We start from the raw sequence: 14,859 nt of genomic DNA, 5'->3' as shown, positions 1-14,859 counted from the left end.
AAATGTATCCAAAACAGCAGATCATCAACTTCTCATCAGAGTGGCAGCATCTCCACCGTGGAGATCATCGCCTCTTGCTGCTTTCTGTGGGGGCACCCGCAGTTAGACCAGCCATAGACCTGACATAACTGTGCACAGCTAAATGCGACAAGGGCAAGTGTAACTTACAATATTCTATAAGGTACGCATGTCACTGGGAGCCCTGCCCATGCCCCACCCACATGTATGCCCCCCTTGCAGTTGCATACTAATGTGTGCTATAGCACCTATACACACCCTTACAGAATAGAGCTGAGGACACTTAGGCTTGAAAGTGTTAATTTCAGTGGCGTAGCTAGGACTAAAAGCCCCATGCATAAAAAATTAAGATGGCCCCGTATAACACCATCTCTTCCAAACAAATACATTTCAGACCTATATAGAAAACCTGACATAGTAATAGAAATAGAAACTGAAATGCATAATATCAAATATGCACATTTACCAAAATTGACATATTACAATTAATAATTTCAGGAAAAAAAACATTTTTCTACCTTTGTTGTGTGAGCATTGCTTTGGGCCCAGTATCTCTTTTCTGCTTTTCTCTTAACTCTATTTCCAGGGTCTCTTGTTCTTTCAACATTTATTCTCTCTCTATGTCTACCACATATCTTCCCTCTGCATCCCTCATCTGTCCTGTCCAGCATCTCCCCTCTGTGTCTCTGTCCCTATTCTCCTTCTGTGTCCAGCATTGCTCCTCTGTGCCCCTGTCGTTATGCTCCCTCCATGCTCAGTATCTCTTTTTTGTGTCCTTGTCCCTCCCCAAGTCCAGCTTCTCCTCTCTCTCTCTTTTCTCCAATTCATAGTACACGGACGCCTCCACCTACATGCGGCATGTTTTGCAAATTACTGCCTCAGGGTATGGTCCGTTCAACTTAAGTATAAACAAATTCACCCGCATAGCATCGTTGTGTGAGCGATATTGCGGAAGGGCTATCTGGTAAGGTTTGTCTCTTTGTGGAAGATACTAAACTCTGGAGGGTGTGAAAGACATGAGGAAGGACCTAGCGAAGCTAGAGGAATGGACCAATATTTGGCAACTAAGGTTTAATCCCAAAAAATGCAGGGTCATGAACTTGGGTCACAAAAATCCAAGGGAACGGTACAGTATAGGGGGTGTAGTGCTTCAGTGTGCGAAGGAAGAGCGGAACTTGGGGGTGATTGTGTCTGATGACCTTAAAGCTTTCATACAGGTAGAAAAAGCGATGGCCAAAGCCAGAAGGATGCTTGGGTCCATAAAGAGAGGCATGACCAGCAGGAAAAAGGAAGTGATAGTGCCGTTGTATTAGTCTCTGGTGAGGCCTCATTTGGAGTACTGCGTGCAGTTCTGGAGACCGCACCTAAGGAAAGATATAAACAGGATGGAGTGGGTACAGAGGGCGGCCACGAAATTAGTAAGCGGTCTTGAATGCAAAAATTACAGGGACAAGCTTAGGTATCTCAACATGTATAAGCTGGAAGAGAGGAGGGAGAGAGGAGACATGATAGAAACGTTTAAATATCTCAAGGGCATTTATGTACAGGAAGAAAGCCTTTTTCAAATGAAGGAGAGCTCTGGAATGAGGGGGCATATGACAAAGTTAAGAGGGAATAGGCTTAGGAGTAACCTAAGGAAGTATTATTTCACAGAAAGGGTGGTGGAGGCGTTGAATGGCCTCCCGGTGGAGGTAGTGGAGTCGAGGACTGTTCCAGAATTTAAAAAGGCATGGGATAAGCATGTGGGATCGCTTAGGAACAGGAAGACTTAAGGGTTACAGAGGATGGGCAGACTGGATGGGTCATATGGCCTTTATCTGCCGTCATGTTTCTATGTTTCTATGTCTGCCTTTGGCAGGACAGGGGCGTAGCCAGACCTCGAGGTGGGAGGGGGCCAGAGCCCAAGGTAGGGGGGCACATTTTCATCACCGCCCCACCGCCGTCCCCTCTCCGCCACCCACTGACACTGCACATCTTTGCTGGCGGGGGTCCCCAACCCCAGCCAGCTGAAGACTTTGTCCAGCGCTGGTCTCTGGCGCCGCCACATTGCCTGCCCTGCTCTCTCTTCCCTTCACGTCCGTCACGCTCATTTTAGTGAGACTGAGCATGCTGAATTTCACTAAAAGGAGGGTGCCCGATGTGAGGGGAAGAGACAGCAGAGCAGGCAATGTGGCAGCACTGTTGCAGACCAGCACTGGATGAAGTCTTCAGCTGGCGGGGGTTGAGGACCCCCACCAGCCAACCAGGGGCACAGAGCAAATTTGGGGGGGGGCCCAGGCCCCCGTGGCCCCACCTAGCTACACCACTGCTCACACCCAAAGTTAGGCGCAAAATGTGCACTGAGGTACTATTCAATAAAGGATACTCTATGCAGAGCACCCTTTACAGAAAACTAGCTGAGGGGCCTTTTTACTAAAGGTTTGGTGTGCGGGAGCCCAGTGGTAGTTCCCACCCTCAGCACTCACCATTTTCGGTGATACAAAAATATTTTCTAACCGCCGGGTTAGCGCGAGAGCCCTTACCGTCCACCTCAATGGGTGGCGGTAAGTGCTCCTCTCCAAAATGGCCATGTAGCAAGCGGTTCATTTATTTATTTATTATTACATTTGAACCCCGCGCTTTCCTACTTAAAGCAGGTTCAATGCGGCTTACATAATAATATGGATTACAGAGTATTGATATAGAAAATATAAGTTAATTATATCAGAGTAAATAAGAGGTAGAGATGGGGAAGGGTGAAGGGAGTATTAGAGGTATGAGCAAGGGGTAGATGAGCATTGGAGGAGGGGTAGAAGAGGCGGGAGGGGGATGGGACACGGGAAAAGCATAGGGAAATATGGTGGGCGATGTAGTCTGAGTCATTGTCGCTGTCTTCTGGATATGTGTTGGGTAGATGGGTTCATAGGATTAGATTGGGTCATTTGGGTAGGCTTGCTTGAACAGATGGCTTTTTAGTGATTTCCAGAAGGGTAGATAGTCGCTGATTGATCGGATGGGTATAGGGAGGGCATTCCAGAGACAAAAGACAGCCTCTTACCCGCTGCGCTAAAAGACAGCCTCAGCGCGCATCAAAACACATGCTGACGCTAGCTCAGGCCCCTTTAAACTGCAGCTTAGTAAAAAGACCCCTTTAGTGCGGATCATCCCAGCCCCTAGCCTTGGGTGCCATTTATTAAATTTAGCCCAGAATGTTCAGATAAATTAATGCATATATTTTGGAAAATCCAGAAATATGTAGGGAAGCCCATATCCTGCCCCAGCTTGCTCCTGGAAATGCCTTTCCTCATCCTAAGTTGTTTTACTGTGTATTGTGCTGACATACTACACCATAGTATATACTCTTATTTGAATAGATTTTCTATTCATGTTGTCTATGGTCTATGTTCGGATTGATCTTGTTGTACACCGCCTGAGTGAATTTCTTCAAAAAGGCGATAAATACACCTAATTAATAAACCTGCAATAAACTTCAGTCCCTTCTCACCATTCGGAGATAGTTCATGAGGCTGGTTCCATGTTGCCAGATCTGGGCTGATCCACAGGACAGGGATTTCACACCAATCTCCTGGCTCCGGTTCAGCTCTTCCACTGCACCCAGCACAGCATAGACAGCGTCAAACAGCAATGCAGAGGAAAGCTGCAGTGAAAAGAGCACATGGTGGGTATCACCAGCTGTTGTTGGTTTAACGTCTGTATCCATCTACTTGAGTTCTGTGTCCTAATGGTATATCTGAAATATTTTAGGCTGCCACACAACACAGAACAAAGCCCCAGGCTTTATGGGGAGGGCGGGTGAGGGGGGCTTAAAGCCTGCAGCATTGCTTCCACGTGATCGGGCAAAGTCAAATATAAAGTTGAGAGAAACATTTCAGAAAACGCTTAACTTTCTTCTTAGCCAAATCCAAACTCATATCTGAAGCCAATGCCCTCAAACACAATGCAGAGGAATTTAGCGCAGCTTAAAAAGACACAACAATAGACTGCTTTCAAAGGCCCAAGCACTTAATTAGAAGCATCTGTTTTCCCCTAAATTCTAATTAACTAATCTAGCCGGCAATAATTCGACTGATTTTCTCAGCTTTTCTTCCTTAACAAGGTTATTAATGGGAATAGCGCGGCAGGATGTGCCGTTCTCACTGAATGCGTTTCAGCAGTTTAATCCCTGTCGGTACAATGGCATGGGTGGAGAAAGGGCAGACTGAGGCTGATTTTCAAAGACTGTAAATCCTTCTAGTTAAAACTGCATCTGAATATTCAATGTGATTAGATTTAAAGCAGTCACTTGTGTAACTGTACGTAGGTGGAAAAATCTATCCTGCTGGTACTGAATAAATCTCCTTAACTAGCCCATTTTTAGTCCAGCTAAATCTCTGCTCACACAGGTTTCAAGTAGACAGACTTTAGCCAGATGGGAGGAAGGGGTGTAAATTGTAACTGCTTAGATTTGTGTGATTAAAATCCAAGGTTAACTGCATCAATCTTTTGAATGTTGAACTCACTGGCAATAAAGATGGTTATTCTTCTACTGCCTGAATGTTGGTTCTAGTTGTCAAACTTCAGCTCATGTCACATTTTCACTACTAAATTATGGGGCCCCTTGCCTAAGCTGTGCTAAAAAGTGGCCTGTGCTATTTTTAGCGCATGGGTTTCCAGCACGCTGAAGTCATTTACTGTGGCAGTAAAATGGCCGCAATTACTACTTTCCATTCATGGCCATGTGCTAATTTCCCAATTAGCGCATGGCCATTAGCGCGGGAGCCTTTACCGCCATCTATTTACTAGGCGGGAAGGGCTCCTGCACTAAGCCTGCGCTAATTAGCAGCATGCAGCAATTTTCCAATTAGCGCAGAGCACACCTACTCTCCGCCTCCAAACATACCCCCGTGATAAAAATATTTTATATTTTTTTAGCGCAGGATTGGCACGCACTGATCCCTGAACTACTGCGGGACACCTGAGCGCGTCCCGTGTTAGTTCCTTTTTAGCATTCGGTAAGCATGCGTTAGTGCTTACCCGCTGCTCAGTAAAAGGGCCCCTATATTTGCACTTCTGTGGGAAGATTTAAAGAGTATCAGATCTTCTCCTAAGAGCTTCCCCATATGGTTATTCTGTGTTTCAAGCCTTTAAAATCTATTCTCTGAGTCTAAGGAGATCCAGAGAGAGAACTCAACAGAGGAGCAAGAGAAGAGAAACAAGGAAACAGTCCAGTATCTATTTTAGCAGATGTGTGCAGGAGGTATTTTTCCAACGCAAGAAAAGTTTATCTTCCCTAAATCTAGAATGCCAAAGGTACAACCCCACCACCCACACTCCACATAACCTAGAGCAGTGGTTCTCAATCCCTTTCCCGGCACTGGATTCACTTCATGGCAGCACGTTGAAGTTAATACATTTTAATAATACAGCAGCAGTGAAACTTTTCGAGGGCAGATCTATAAAGGGATACGTATAGAATGGGAGCCCATTCTATAAAGGAAATAGGAACCTAGATAAGTTAGGCCTGAACACTTATGCCAGCCATACAGCTGGGGTGAATGCCCACATCTAGATTCTAGAGGTACAGGCTCAATTCACAGCATTCCATAAGTTACAGGACTATGAATTTAATACACCATCTTTCAGTGGTACAACCAAAGGGGTTTATATGTATTTATTTTGGATTTTGCTGACACCTGTATTGTTACATGCAGGTACTTTTCTCTGTCCAGAGTGGGGTCAAAGTCTAAGTTTTGTACCTGGAGCAATGGAGGTTAAGTGATGCCCGGAGTCAGAAGGAGCTGCAGTGGGAATCAAACCCAGGTCCTCAAGCTCCCAGCCCAATGCACTACTCATTAGGCCATTTCTCATGTGAGCTCTGCCCACGTGTCCTCCCATCTGCAAACTACACGCCATCAAAGATATGTGAGTAGTTGAATTATTGCCTTTTGCATGTGCCAATATTCTGGTAAATGTATGTGTTCATAAGAATATACTAGGATAGACCGAAGGCCCATCAAGCCTAGTATCTTGTTTTCAACAGTGGCCAATTCTGGTCACAAGTACCTGGCAAGATCCCAGAACAGTAAAACAGATTTTAAGCTGCTTATCCTAGAAAGAAGCAGTGGATTTTCCCCAAGTCCATCTTGCTCCACGTATACCTAAACACACCCCAGCCCCATCACTCATCCTCAGTGCTGCTCAGCCACTCTCCTGGGAGAAACTGCAAGACACCTGTAACATGGAGATCATGGAGTTATAAGACATGTGCTTATAAATTGCCATGCAATTCCACATTTGTTTTTGGGTTTTTTCCCCTGTTATTTCGAGTGATTCTTTTTCCTATTTTGCTCTTTATTTTTGTCTATTTTTCTTTTCCATTTCCATTTTCAGCTCCCTTCTTTCTTTCCTTCCAGGTAACGTACTAAAATAGTAAATGATAACAGATACAGACCAGTATTGTCCAACTAGACTGCCCAGCAAGGTGGCTAGAGTTTGATTTGCTGCTCTATGCAGGTTACATCAGTGGCATAGCCAGATGTTCAATTTTGGGGGGCCTGCCCGTCCTCTGTAACCCCTAACTCTTCCTTTTCCTAAGGGATCCCACGTGCTTATCCCACACGTTCTTAAATTCTGACACAGTCCTCGACTCCACTCCCTCCCCCACTCTTCTCTTTGCATAGTTAAGTTAGGGTTACCATATGGCTCCATAAAAAGGAGGACAGATTGAGCCAGTCCGAGTTTTACTTCCAACTGAACTGGCTCAATCTGTGCTCTTTTTTCTGGAGCCACATGAAGTGCTATGACACAGCAGTTGGGAACCTGTGCCCTACAGAATGGAAGGTATCATATCTTCTAGAGCTGTACCAAATGGCATATTTTACTATTTGGCCGAATACGAATAATGAAAAATATTATTCAGCCGAATACGAATACCAAATATAAATAATGAGTATTGAGTTTAACATAACAAATAATAAAAGAAGCAATGTGAAATCAGAGATCAAGTATTTACTTCAGTAGGATTTAACATAGTAGACCCCCGGATTATTCATATTCAAATTTAAATCAGTATTCAGCCGAATATGAATAATGTATTTGGGGACGAGTTGAATCGAACATGAATATTCAGTACAACCCTAACACCTTCCTCCCAAAAGAGAGGAGCACATTCCTCTCCACAGAGAAGTCACATAAACTCTTTATCCCTACTTGGCTTGCCATACCCTAGAGCATTGATTTTGTTGGTCTTCAATTCATTTGCTAGAGTAGTGTATCCTACTTACTGCTGGCCCTGTGAAGGGTGCGTGCTCACAATTCTCCTGCCAAGATTGGTTAAGGCTCTGGACAAAGTCTTGGAAGAACCAATGCGACTGATTGAAAATAGAAAATCCCAGGATGTTAACTCGATCATCTAGTAGACTGTCCAGTTGCTGAAGGGAAAACTCCTATGTCACGAAATCAGAAAATTGTACTGTCAGTGCTGGTGAAAGCAGGAAATTCTTACAATAACTTAGTAATGCTGAATACATTTCTACTTGTAACGCAGGGATCCCAAAAATCTTTCATAAAAGAAGACAATGCGGAGAAATTTATAATTTAAAAAAAATGGGCTAATACATTAAACTTTGTTACTGGTAACACAAGCATTAATGCACATTAACTTCCTAATTCGCAAAATTGTGATGGAGTGTAGCCAGAAGTTGATTTAGGGTGACCGGGAACGGACTGGGGGAGCCAAAGATTTCCTCTCAATCTCCCCTCCTCCCTGCTGCTGTTGTTGCTGCCCTCCTCCCCCGGGTTCATACCTTTGCTGGCGGGGCTGCTCAGGCCCTGCCAGCTGAAGTTTTGCCACCGAGCCTTACACATACTGAACTGAGCATGCGTGGAAGTACCAACATCACCGGCTAGAGTAGAGCAGCCTGCCAATTACCTGCTGCTCAGGCAGCACGGGAAGGGCTCCGGTGGTGAAACTCTCCGGATGAGGCCCCCAAGGCCCCAACTGGCTACGCCACTGGATGTGTACACAAATTATAGAATTAGTTCAGTTGTGTACATAACTAGTGTACATAACTTTATATAATCATAATAACTGGCACTAATTGACACCAATTAACAGTTATGAATCCACGACTGACCATAGCCAGGATTCTAAAAAATGTGTGTACAAAATCCATAATGAATAAGTGCAAGGAGGTGTGGCAGTGGCATAGCCAAGGGTGGGCCCAGGCCCATCCACTTTGGGTTCAGGCCCACCCAATAGCAGCACATCTCTAATGTGGTTGGCAGGGATTCCCAAGCCCCACCAGCCGAAAACTCCCAACTGTCCCTCCTGCATACCTTTTAAATAGCAGATCTTTGCCTGCTACAAGCAGCGACTGATACATACTGTTCACACCGGCCCTGCAGCCTTCCCTCTGATGTATTCCTGCTGATGCAGAAACAGGAAGTTGCATCAGAGGGAAGGCTGTGGGGCCAACATGAGCATTGTGTATTAGTTGCTGCTCGTTGCCAGTGAAAATCGGCTATTTAAAAGGTATGCAGGGGAGGGGGATGTTTGAGAGACCATATGGCTTGCAGGCAAGAGAGAGAGAGACCAAATTACTTGTGGGACAAGGCGGAGGTCTTCTGCCCACCTATCTTGGGCCCAGGCCCACCCAAAATTGGGTGTCTGGCTACGCCCCTGAGGCGTGGACTGGGGAGGGGTATGGGGAGTTAGAGGCATGACCAGGACTTGCATATGCATGTTGTAGATTACATGCAGTTACGTGCCTTTGAACTGGAATAAATGCTCAGGCCTAAAGTAAGTCCAAATTTTCAAATGATTCCCGGGCACACTTACAACTTGTTGTTAGACATGGTATGTTGTAAAGGATCTTCAGACCTAGTGCATCTAGGCCACTAAATCTATGATTTTTTATGCAGTCAGATGCAAATCCTCATTGATCCTTTAATATATTTCAATCTGTCTTGTGTGTACGGCACGCAAATGCAGACTTACAGTTCCACGTGGAACTATCGCTATAGAACGGACGTTTAGGAGGGAGTTCTATAAGTATGTGCCCTTTCTAGAACTGCACTTAGCACGGATTCCCACGCCTAACTTTGGGTGCCAGACTGATGTCTGCTGATAGCTGGTGTAAATGCAGGTGCCCAAGTTAGGCCCACAGAGGCAGTCATCTGTAACAAAATGCATAAGTTTATGGAACGTCCCTAGCACCTCCATGACCATGCCCCCCTTTCGAGTTACATGCTATTAGAGTTAGGCCAAATGCTGACTCCGTTCCCAGAACGCCCCCCCCCCCCCCCAAATAACTGGTTTTCCATTTTGCCCCGAACAGGCAATTTAACTTGCCAGGGGACATCTCTGGCCGGTTAAATGACTTGGAATACTGACCCTTTAAGAAATGGTATAAAATCATATATAAACAACGGTTACAGCAATTAACTGAAACAGACACTATCATAATATAGAAACACTTTTCATTGACCCTGGGTGAAAAGTTAATTTCAATTTCCAAGCAAGTGAAGTATCTTGGTATTTCTTTAAATGGTAGCCTGTCTTTCTGCATCCAGGTGATTACATTTCAGTGGTCACTTTATAAATGACATATGTTTCATACGTACCACTGCTAGGTTTCTGTAAATTGATCTATGTTGGGCTTCTGAAAGCAATGTTTAAACGGCTACAGTTGGTATTTTATTTGCAATAACTTTCTATACCGCTCTAGTTGATCAGCAAAATCGAGCAGTGTATAGGCTAAAAAAATGGGAAACAAGAAAAGAACTCCACTAACGTGTAGGAAAGTAGGGTGTTAAGTTTAGAGACATAAGCATTGCAAAAAGAGGGTAAAGCAAACACACAAAAGAAGGACAGAGTTGAAGCGTAACACTGGTAATTTCAGCAAACTGTTTCACCAAAAGCTACGCGGAAAAGCCAGGTTTTCAGCTCAGTTTTAAAATCCTTAAAAGAGGAATTGCTACAAAGAAAAAGGGGGAGATTGTTCCCGGTATGAGGAGCCAGGAAGAAGAATGCGCTGTGACGGGTTGATTCCAATTGGGCACGTTTTGAAGAAGGCAGAACTAAGCGGTGATCATTTAATGAACGGAGGGTTCTAGAGGGGCAATAAGGGAAGAGAGATAATCAGGGATACCAAGGCCTTGAAAGTTAGAGTGGCAATTTTATAAGTGATCCTTTGCTCAACCGGAAGCCAAGAATGTTGTTTCAGCAAAGGTGAAGTATGATCATAACGATGGGCATGGCAGAATAATCTGACAGCTGTGTTCTGGAGCGACTAAAGCTTCTTTAGTGTGTGACGAGGTAGACCAGCATAAAAAACATTACAATAATCAAGACAGGTGGTGAAAAAAAGAGAGGATTACTGCATGGAATTGTGAAGTATCAAAGAAGTGATGAATTGCACGTAGCTGGCGGAAAACTAGTTTTGGTCAAGTGAGAGATCTGTGACAAAAAAAGAAAGTGAGGAATCGAGAATAATACCTAAATAACGAAAAGTAGGTACTAGTGTAACAGATGTGCCAAATCGAGTGATGGGGATGGAGGACAGAGAGTTGAACAGGCAACTGTTTTATCTGGATTTAGCACTAACTGATGAGCACTTAGCCAGCTAGCAACTGGGTCAAGACTGATCTGTAAAGGACTAAGGAGGAAGAGGTGATAGGAAAGAGCAGCAGAATGTCATCAGCATAAAGACAAGTGGAGATTCCGAAGGATTGTATGATAGCAGTGAGGGGACTCAAGAAGAGATTAAAAGGAAGAGCAGAGAGTATGGACTCTTGGGGTACACCCCAATGTAGTTCTCTCCACTCAGATATGTCAGAGAGAAGGTCCCCAAATGTGTGATGAGATACAAAGGAAATGAACCAAGAAAAAGCTGTTCCAGTGATTTTTATTTTATTTATTTTTTGTTACATTTGTACCCCGCGCTTTCCCACTCATGGCAGGCTCAATGCGGCTTACATGGGGCAATGGAGGGTTAAGTGACTTGCGCAGAGTCACAAGGAGCTGCCTGTGCCTAAAGTTTAGGCACACCGGGCCATATTCTGTAACTAGGCGCATAATAAGAACGCCCACAAAACACCCATTTCCCCGCTCCTTTTTGCCTGTGTGTGTTAGTTTGCTGCACAGCGTTACAGAATACGCTCAGCAAGTTGTGTGCCTAAATTCTAATCGGTGCCAATTAGTGCTCATTATTGCTTGTTAAGTGCTGTTATCAGCGCTCATTAGCTTGTTAAACTACACGCATCATTATAGAATCCACGTCATTTCTAGGTGCACTATATAGAATCCGGGGGGGGGGGGGGGGGGGGGTAAGCACTGTTGAATGTCTGCTCTAGGGCTGGTCAGCAGAATTCAACTGGGCAGCAACGCTCCTGCCCTGTTAAACCATTTTCAAGACTGACCCCATATTTTCTAGACTAAAGAGAAAATAAATGCACAAAAATGATGGTAGATAAAGGCCATAGGGCCTATCCATACCATCTACTCTCTCTTCTTCTCCTTTCCTAAGGCAGAGGAAGAAATAGGAGGCCGGAGCTGCTCTGACCCAGTTTTCCCATAAGCGTCCTTCAAGAGCTGATGTCTGGCCTGGATTACTCATTAAAAATAGGGTACAGGAATTGTTCTTGCAATTTTCATGAGCATAACCTGATGCCTAAAGAAGATAAATGTGAGAGTAAGAGGGAATGGTCAACAAGATCAAGAGCAGCAAGACTGTCAGTACCTTTCTACGCTGGTCCAAGTGGAAATGAAGTTCACTGATAAGTGCTGCCATGATGGTTTCTGTACTGTGGTGAGACCTGAAGGCAGATTGACGGGGAAGTACAGCAAAACTTTTCTCAGAAAAGGATGTGAGTTGGGTAAACACATTTTTTCTAGCACGCTTGATATATAACAAAGATATGAAATTGGGTGATAATGACTAGGAATAGTAGGATCAAGCAAGGGCTTTTTTTAAACATGGGAGAGACTATTGCTTGCTTCCAGAGATCAGGGACTTGGCCTGAAGAGAGGCTGAGATTAATCAAGGACAGTAGAATGGGTAATAAATCTAACTCCGGCACCTTAAGCCAGGAAGAGGGAAAAGGATCACAAGGGCGGTAGGTAGTTTTCATGGAAGACATGATTTTTTTTTTTAGGGAAAACAGAGTTTGAATTTCTAAAGAGGACCAGGTAGAGGAGCCTGTATTGAATCTGTTTAAGAAGGTTCAAGATAGGATGGGGGGTCAGCAGGAGGTGCAGAGGGTCCAGATAGAGATTTCATTAGGGTATCTATTTTATTAATAAAAAAACCAAGGAGAGGGTTTCTGCTGAGGGGGGCTGGAGTGCAGTATATGCAGATTTGGGTGTGACAACCTGTGGATAGCTGGTGAAGAGAGGTCCATAGAGGGATGTGAAGATTTCAAGAGCTTCCTAGTGATATAAGCTTTCTTTTCCTTCTTTAATTGGAAGTTGTAATCACAATGATGGAGTTGGCATTTTACGAAGCTAGATGAGGACTTGGACTTCTTCCAGGCCCTTTTGACTTGGTTATATTGGCGCTTAAGGAGCCTCAGATTTGAGGAATACCAATAGAAATAAAACAAAATTAAACATGGAAAAGAAAATAAGATGATACCTTTTTTATTGGACATAAATTAATACATGTCTTGATATCAAGAAATGTATTATGTCCAATAAAAAAGGTATCATCTCATTTTCTTTTCCATGTTTTATTTTGTTTTATTTCTATTGATTACTTTTAAAAGTGGACTAACACGGCTACCACAACTCTCTACTCAAGAGGAATACCAAGGATTCCTATTAGCAGAACTATGCTGACGGAAGGACCTAGGAGCCACCTATCAAGGCACTCAGACAGAATAGAGTAATAGGATTTGGTTTGGTCATTCAAAGTTTCAGCGAAAAAATCTGGGGGGACGTGGAAAAATGAGCCCAGTAGCCATTGCAAGGGTTATTTCTGGTTGTCCACTGACTATTTGATTTGCATTGGCTTCCTGTTTCTTTTTAAATTCAATTTAAGTTTCTTAGAAAGGTATTTGAAATCATTCATGGTATATGTAATACAGAATTGAATAAACGTATTCAGTTTTAAGAAGCAACATGATCATTTTATTCAAGTAATCAGGAATTAGTGACTGTTCCAGCAGTAATTGAGGTTAGAAGAGAGTCAACAGACTCATGAATATTTTCAGTGATGGGTCTGTGATTGTGAAACTTGTTTTCATTGTTTTTGTGTAGCGGAGAAGATGTAAAAAGCTGAAATTACATATTTTTAGCAAGGCATTTGCCTAATATTTTAAAGAATTTTTAATTTATATTTCATATTAGAATATTGAGTTTGATGTTATATTGTAAGTAATTGTTGTTTTTTTGTGATTAATTTGTAAATGTGATGTTGTAGTTCACTACAGAATTGGTAGTTAGGCGGGCTAAGAGTTAATAACTGACATGAAAGGAATATTCAGCTCTCAAACCAGCAAATAGAGAATTTGAATATACATCTTCTAACCAAATGACAGAAAGTATGAGCCTGAGGCATTTTGGAAAAAAATATACCTTTGCCTTCTTTCTGAAGGACAAACAGATCAGTTTCCAATCTAACAATCTCTGGAAGGAAGTACCATAATGCCAGATCCACTATTGAAGATGAACAATGTTGCATTTTGGCAAGATGATAAAGTCAACGAGAAGGAATGGCTAACAGTTTGCTCCCACCTGACCTTAGGGGTCAAGTTGACTTATATCAGGAGACAGCAAATGTAGGACAAAAGAGAGCGTTGCCATAAAATGCTTTAAAATCACCAATGCCACGTTGATGCAATATGCTAGGTAGCAGGGTACCAAATTCTGTAGGCTTGGAATAAAATATTCAAAGCAGTGTCACCTTGTCAGTAAGCAAGTTGCAGCATTTCAAATCACTTGCATGGCTTCAAAGACGAGATAGGTAGGCCGAAGTAAACAGAGTTGCGATAATCAAGTGCAGAGAGAATCAAAGCTTGAAGGACAGATTTAAAACCAGCGCATTAAAAACATTATCAGCTTCTGTAATAGTTGAAGCTTTAAAAAAAGAACTATAGTCGTAATGAGCAGGAGACCATCCTCACACCAAAGTTATGCACTTCAGCTTGAATTGGGAGATTACATCATTCAATACAAAGGTGAACCACAAGATCAGGCAGAACCGGCAAGTAAGATCTCAGGGTTATTCAAGTCAGCAGCAGTTAATCTGAAACAGTCCAGGAATTTATCGCTGATAAACTGTCTTCTTTCTGTCCAAGGCAATTTCAACAGAGACCTAAATTGGCAGGAATAATTGAATATCATTAGGGTTAAGGCGCAAAGAGAACGCACATAGGGGCATGTTTGGTAAAGGGACTAGATTCAGTAAATGGTGCTCAAAAAAGCAACACCAAAAACATTCCACACGGAGGTGAACTCTGTAAGCCACATGGAGCCTGCAAATAGGTGGGAAAATGTGGGATACAAGTGCAATAAATAATAATAATAATTATTATTATTCTATAAACAGCGCTCCGAGCTGGGCACCATTTATAGAATAGTACTTAGAGCTGATTTCCGTGCCAAACTTTGGGCATGATGATTTACGGCAACTAAAACCTGCTGTAAATCCTGGTGTGCATCTCTGGTATTCAGTAACATTGCGCGCATCTTTAGTGAATGCCCCGACGCACTCATACACCTCCAATGGCCATATCTTCTTTTGAGTTGTGTGCTATAAGATTTGCGCGTGGCTCTTTATAGAATAGCGCGCAACATGATGCACACGGAAATTCAAATTATTGCCAATTATCACCAATAATTGATTGTCAGAACCCAATTAT

The 14,859-nt window shown here is 43.2% G+C and overlaps 1 protein-coding gene across 1 annotated transcript in view; it reads right to left on the bottom strand.

The window, feature by feature from the left end:
* GRIK4 (glutamate ionotropic receptor kainate type subunit 4) overlaps positions 1-14,859 on the bottom strand; it is a 233,672-nt gene that overhangs the window by 73,069 nt on the left and 145,744 nt on the right. Inside the window, exons 7-8 of the mRNA XM_030221274.1 lie at positions 7,281-7,442; positions 3,503-3,655 (exon numbers count right to left, since the gene is read on the bottom strand). Of these exons, the coding sequence (XP_030077134.1) occupies positions 3,503-3,655; positions 7,281-7,442 (315 nt within the window). The remainder of the gene's footprint in view (positions 1-3,502; positions 3,656-7,280; positions 7,443-14,859) is intronic.

This window comes from Microcaecilia unicolor, chromosome 12 (assembly GCF_901765095.1).
Source record: "Microcaecilia unicolor chromosome 12, aMicUni1.1, whole genome shotgun sequence".
Classification (NCBI taxonomy): Eukaryota; Metazoa; Chordata; class Amphibia; order Gymnophiona; family Siphonopidae; genus Microcaecilia; species Microcaecilia unicolor.
This window is presented reverse-complemented; position numbering and strand designations above follow the sequence as displayed.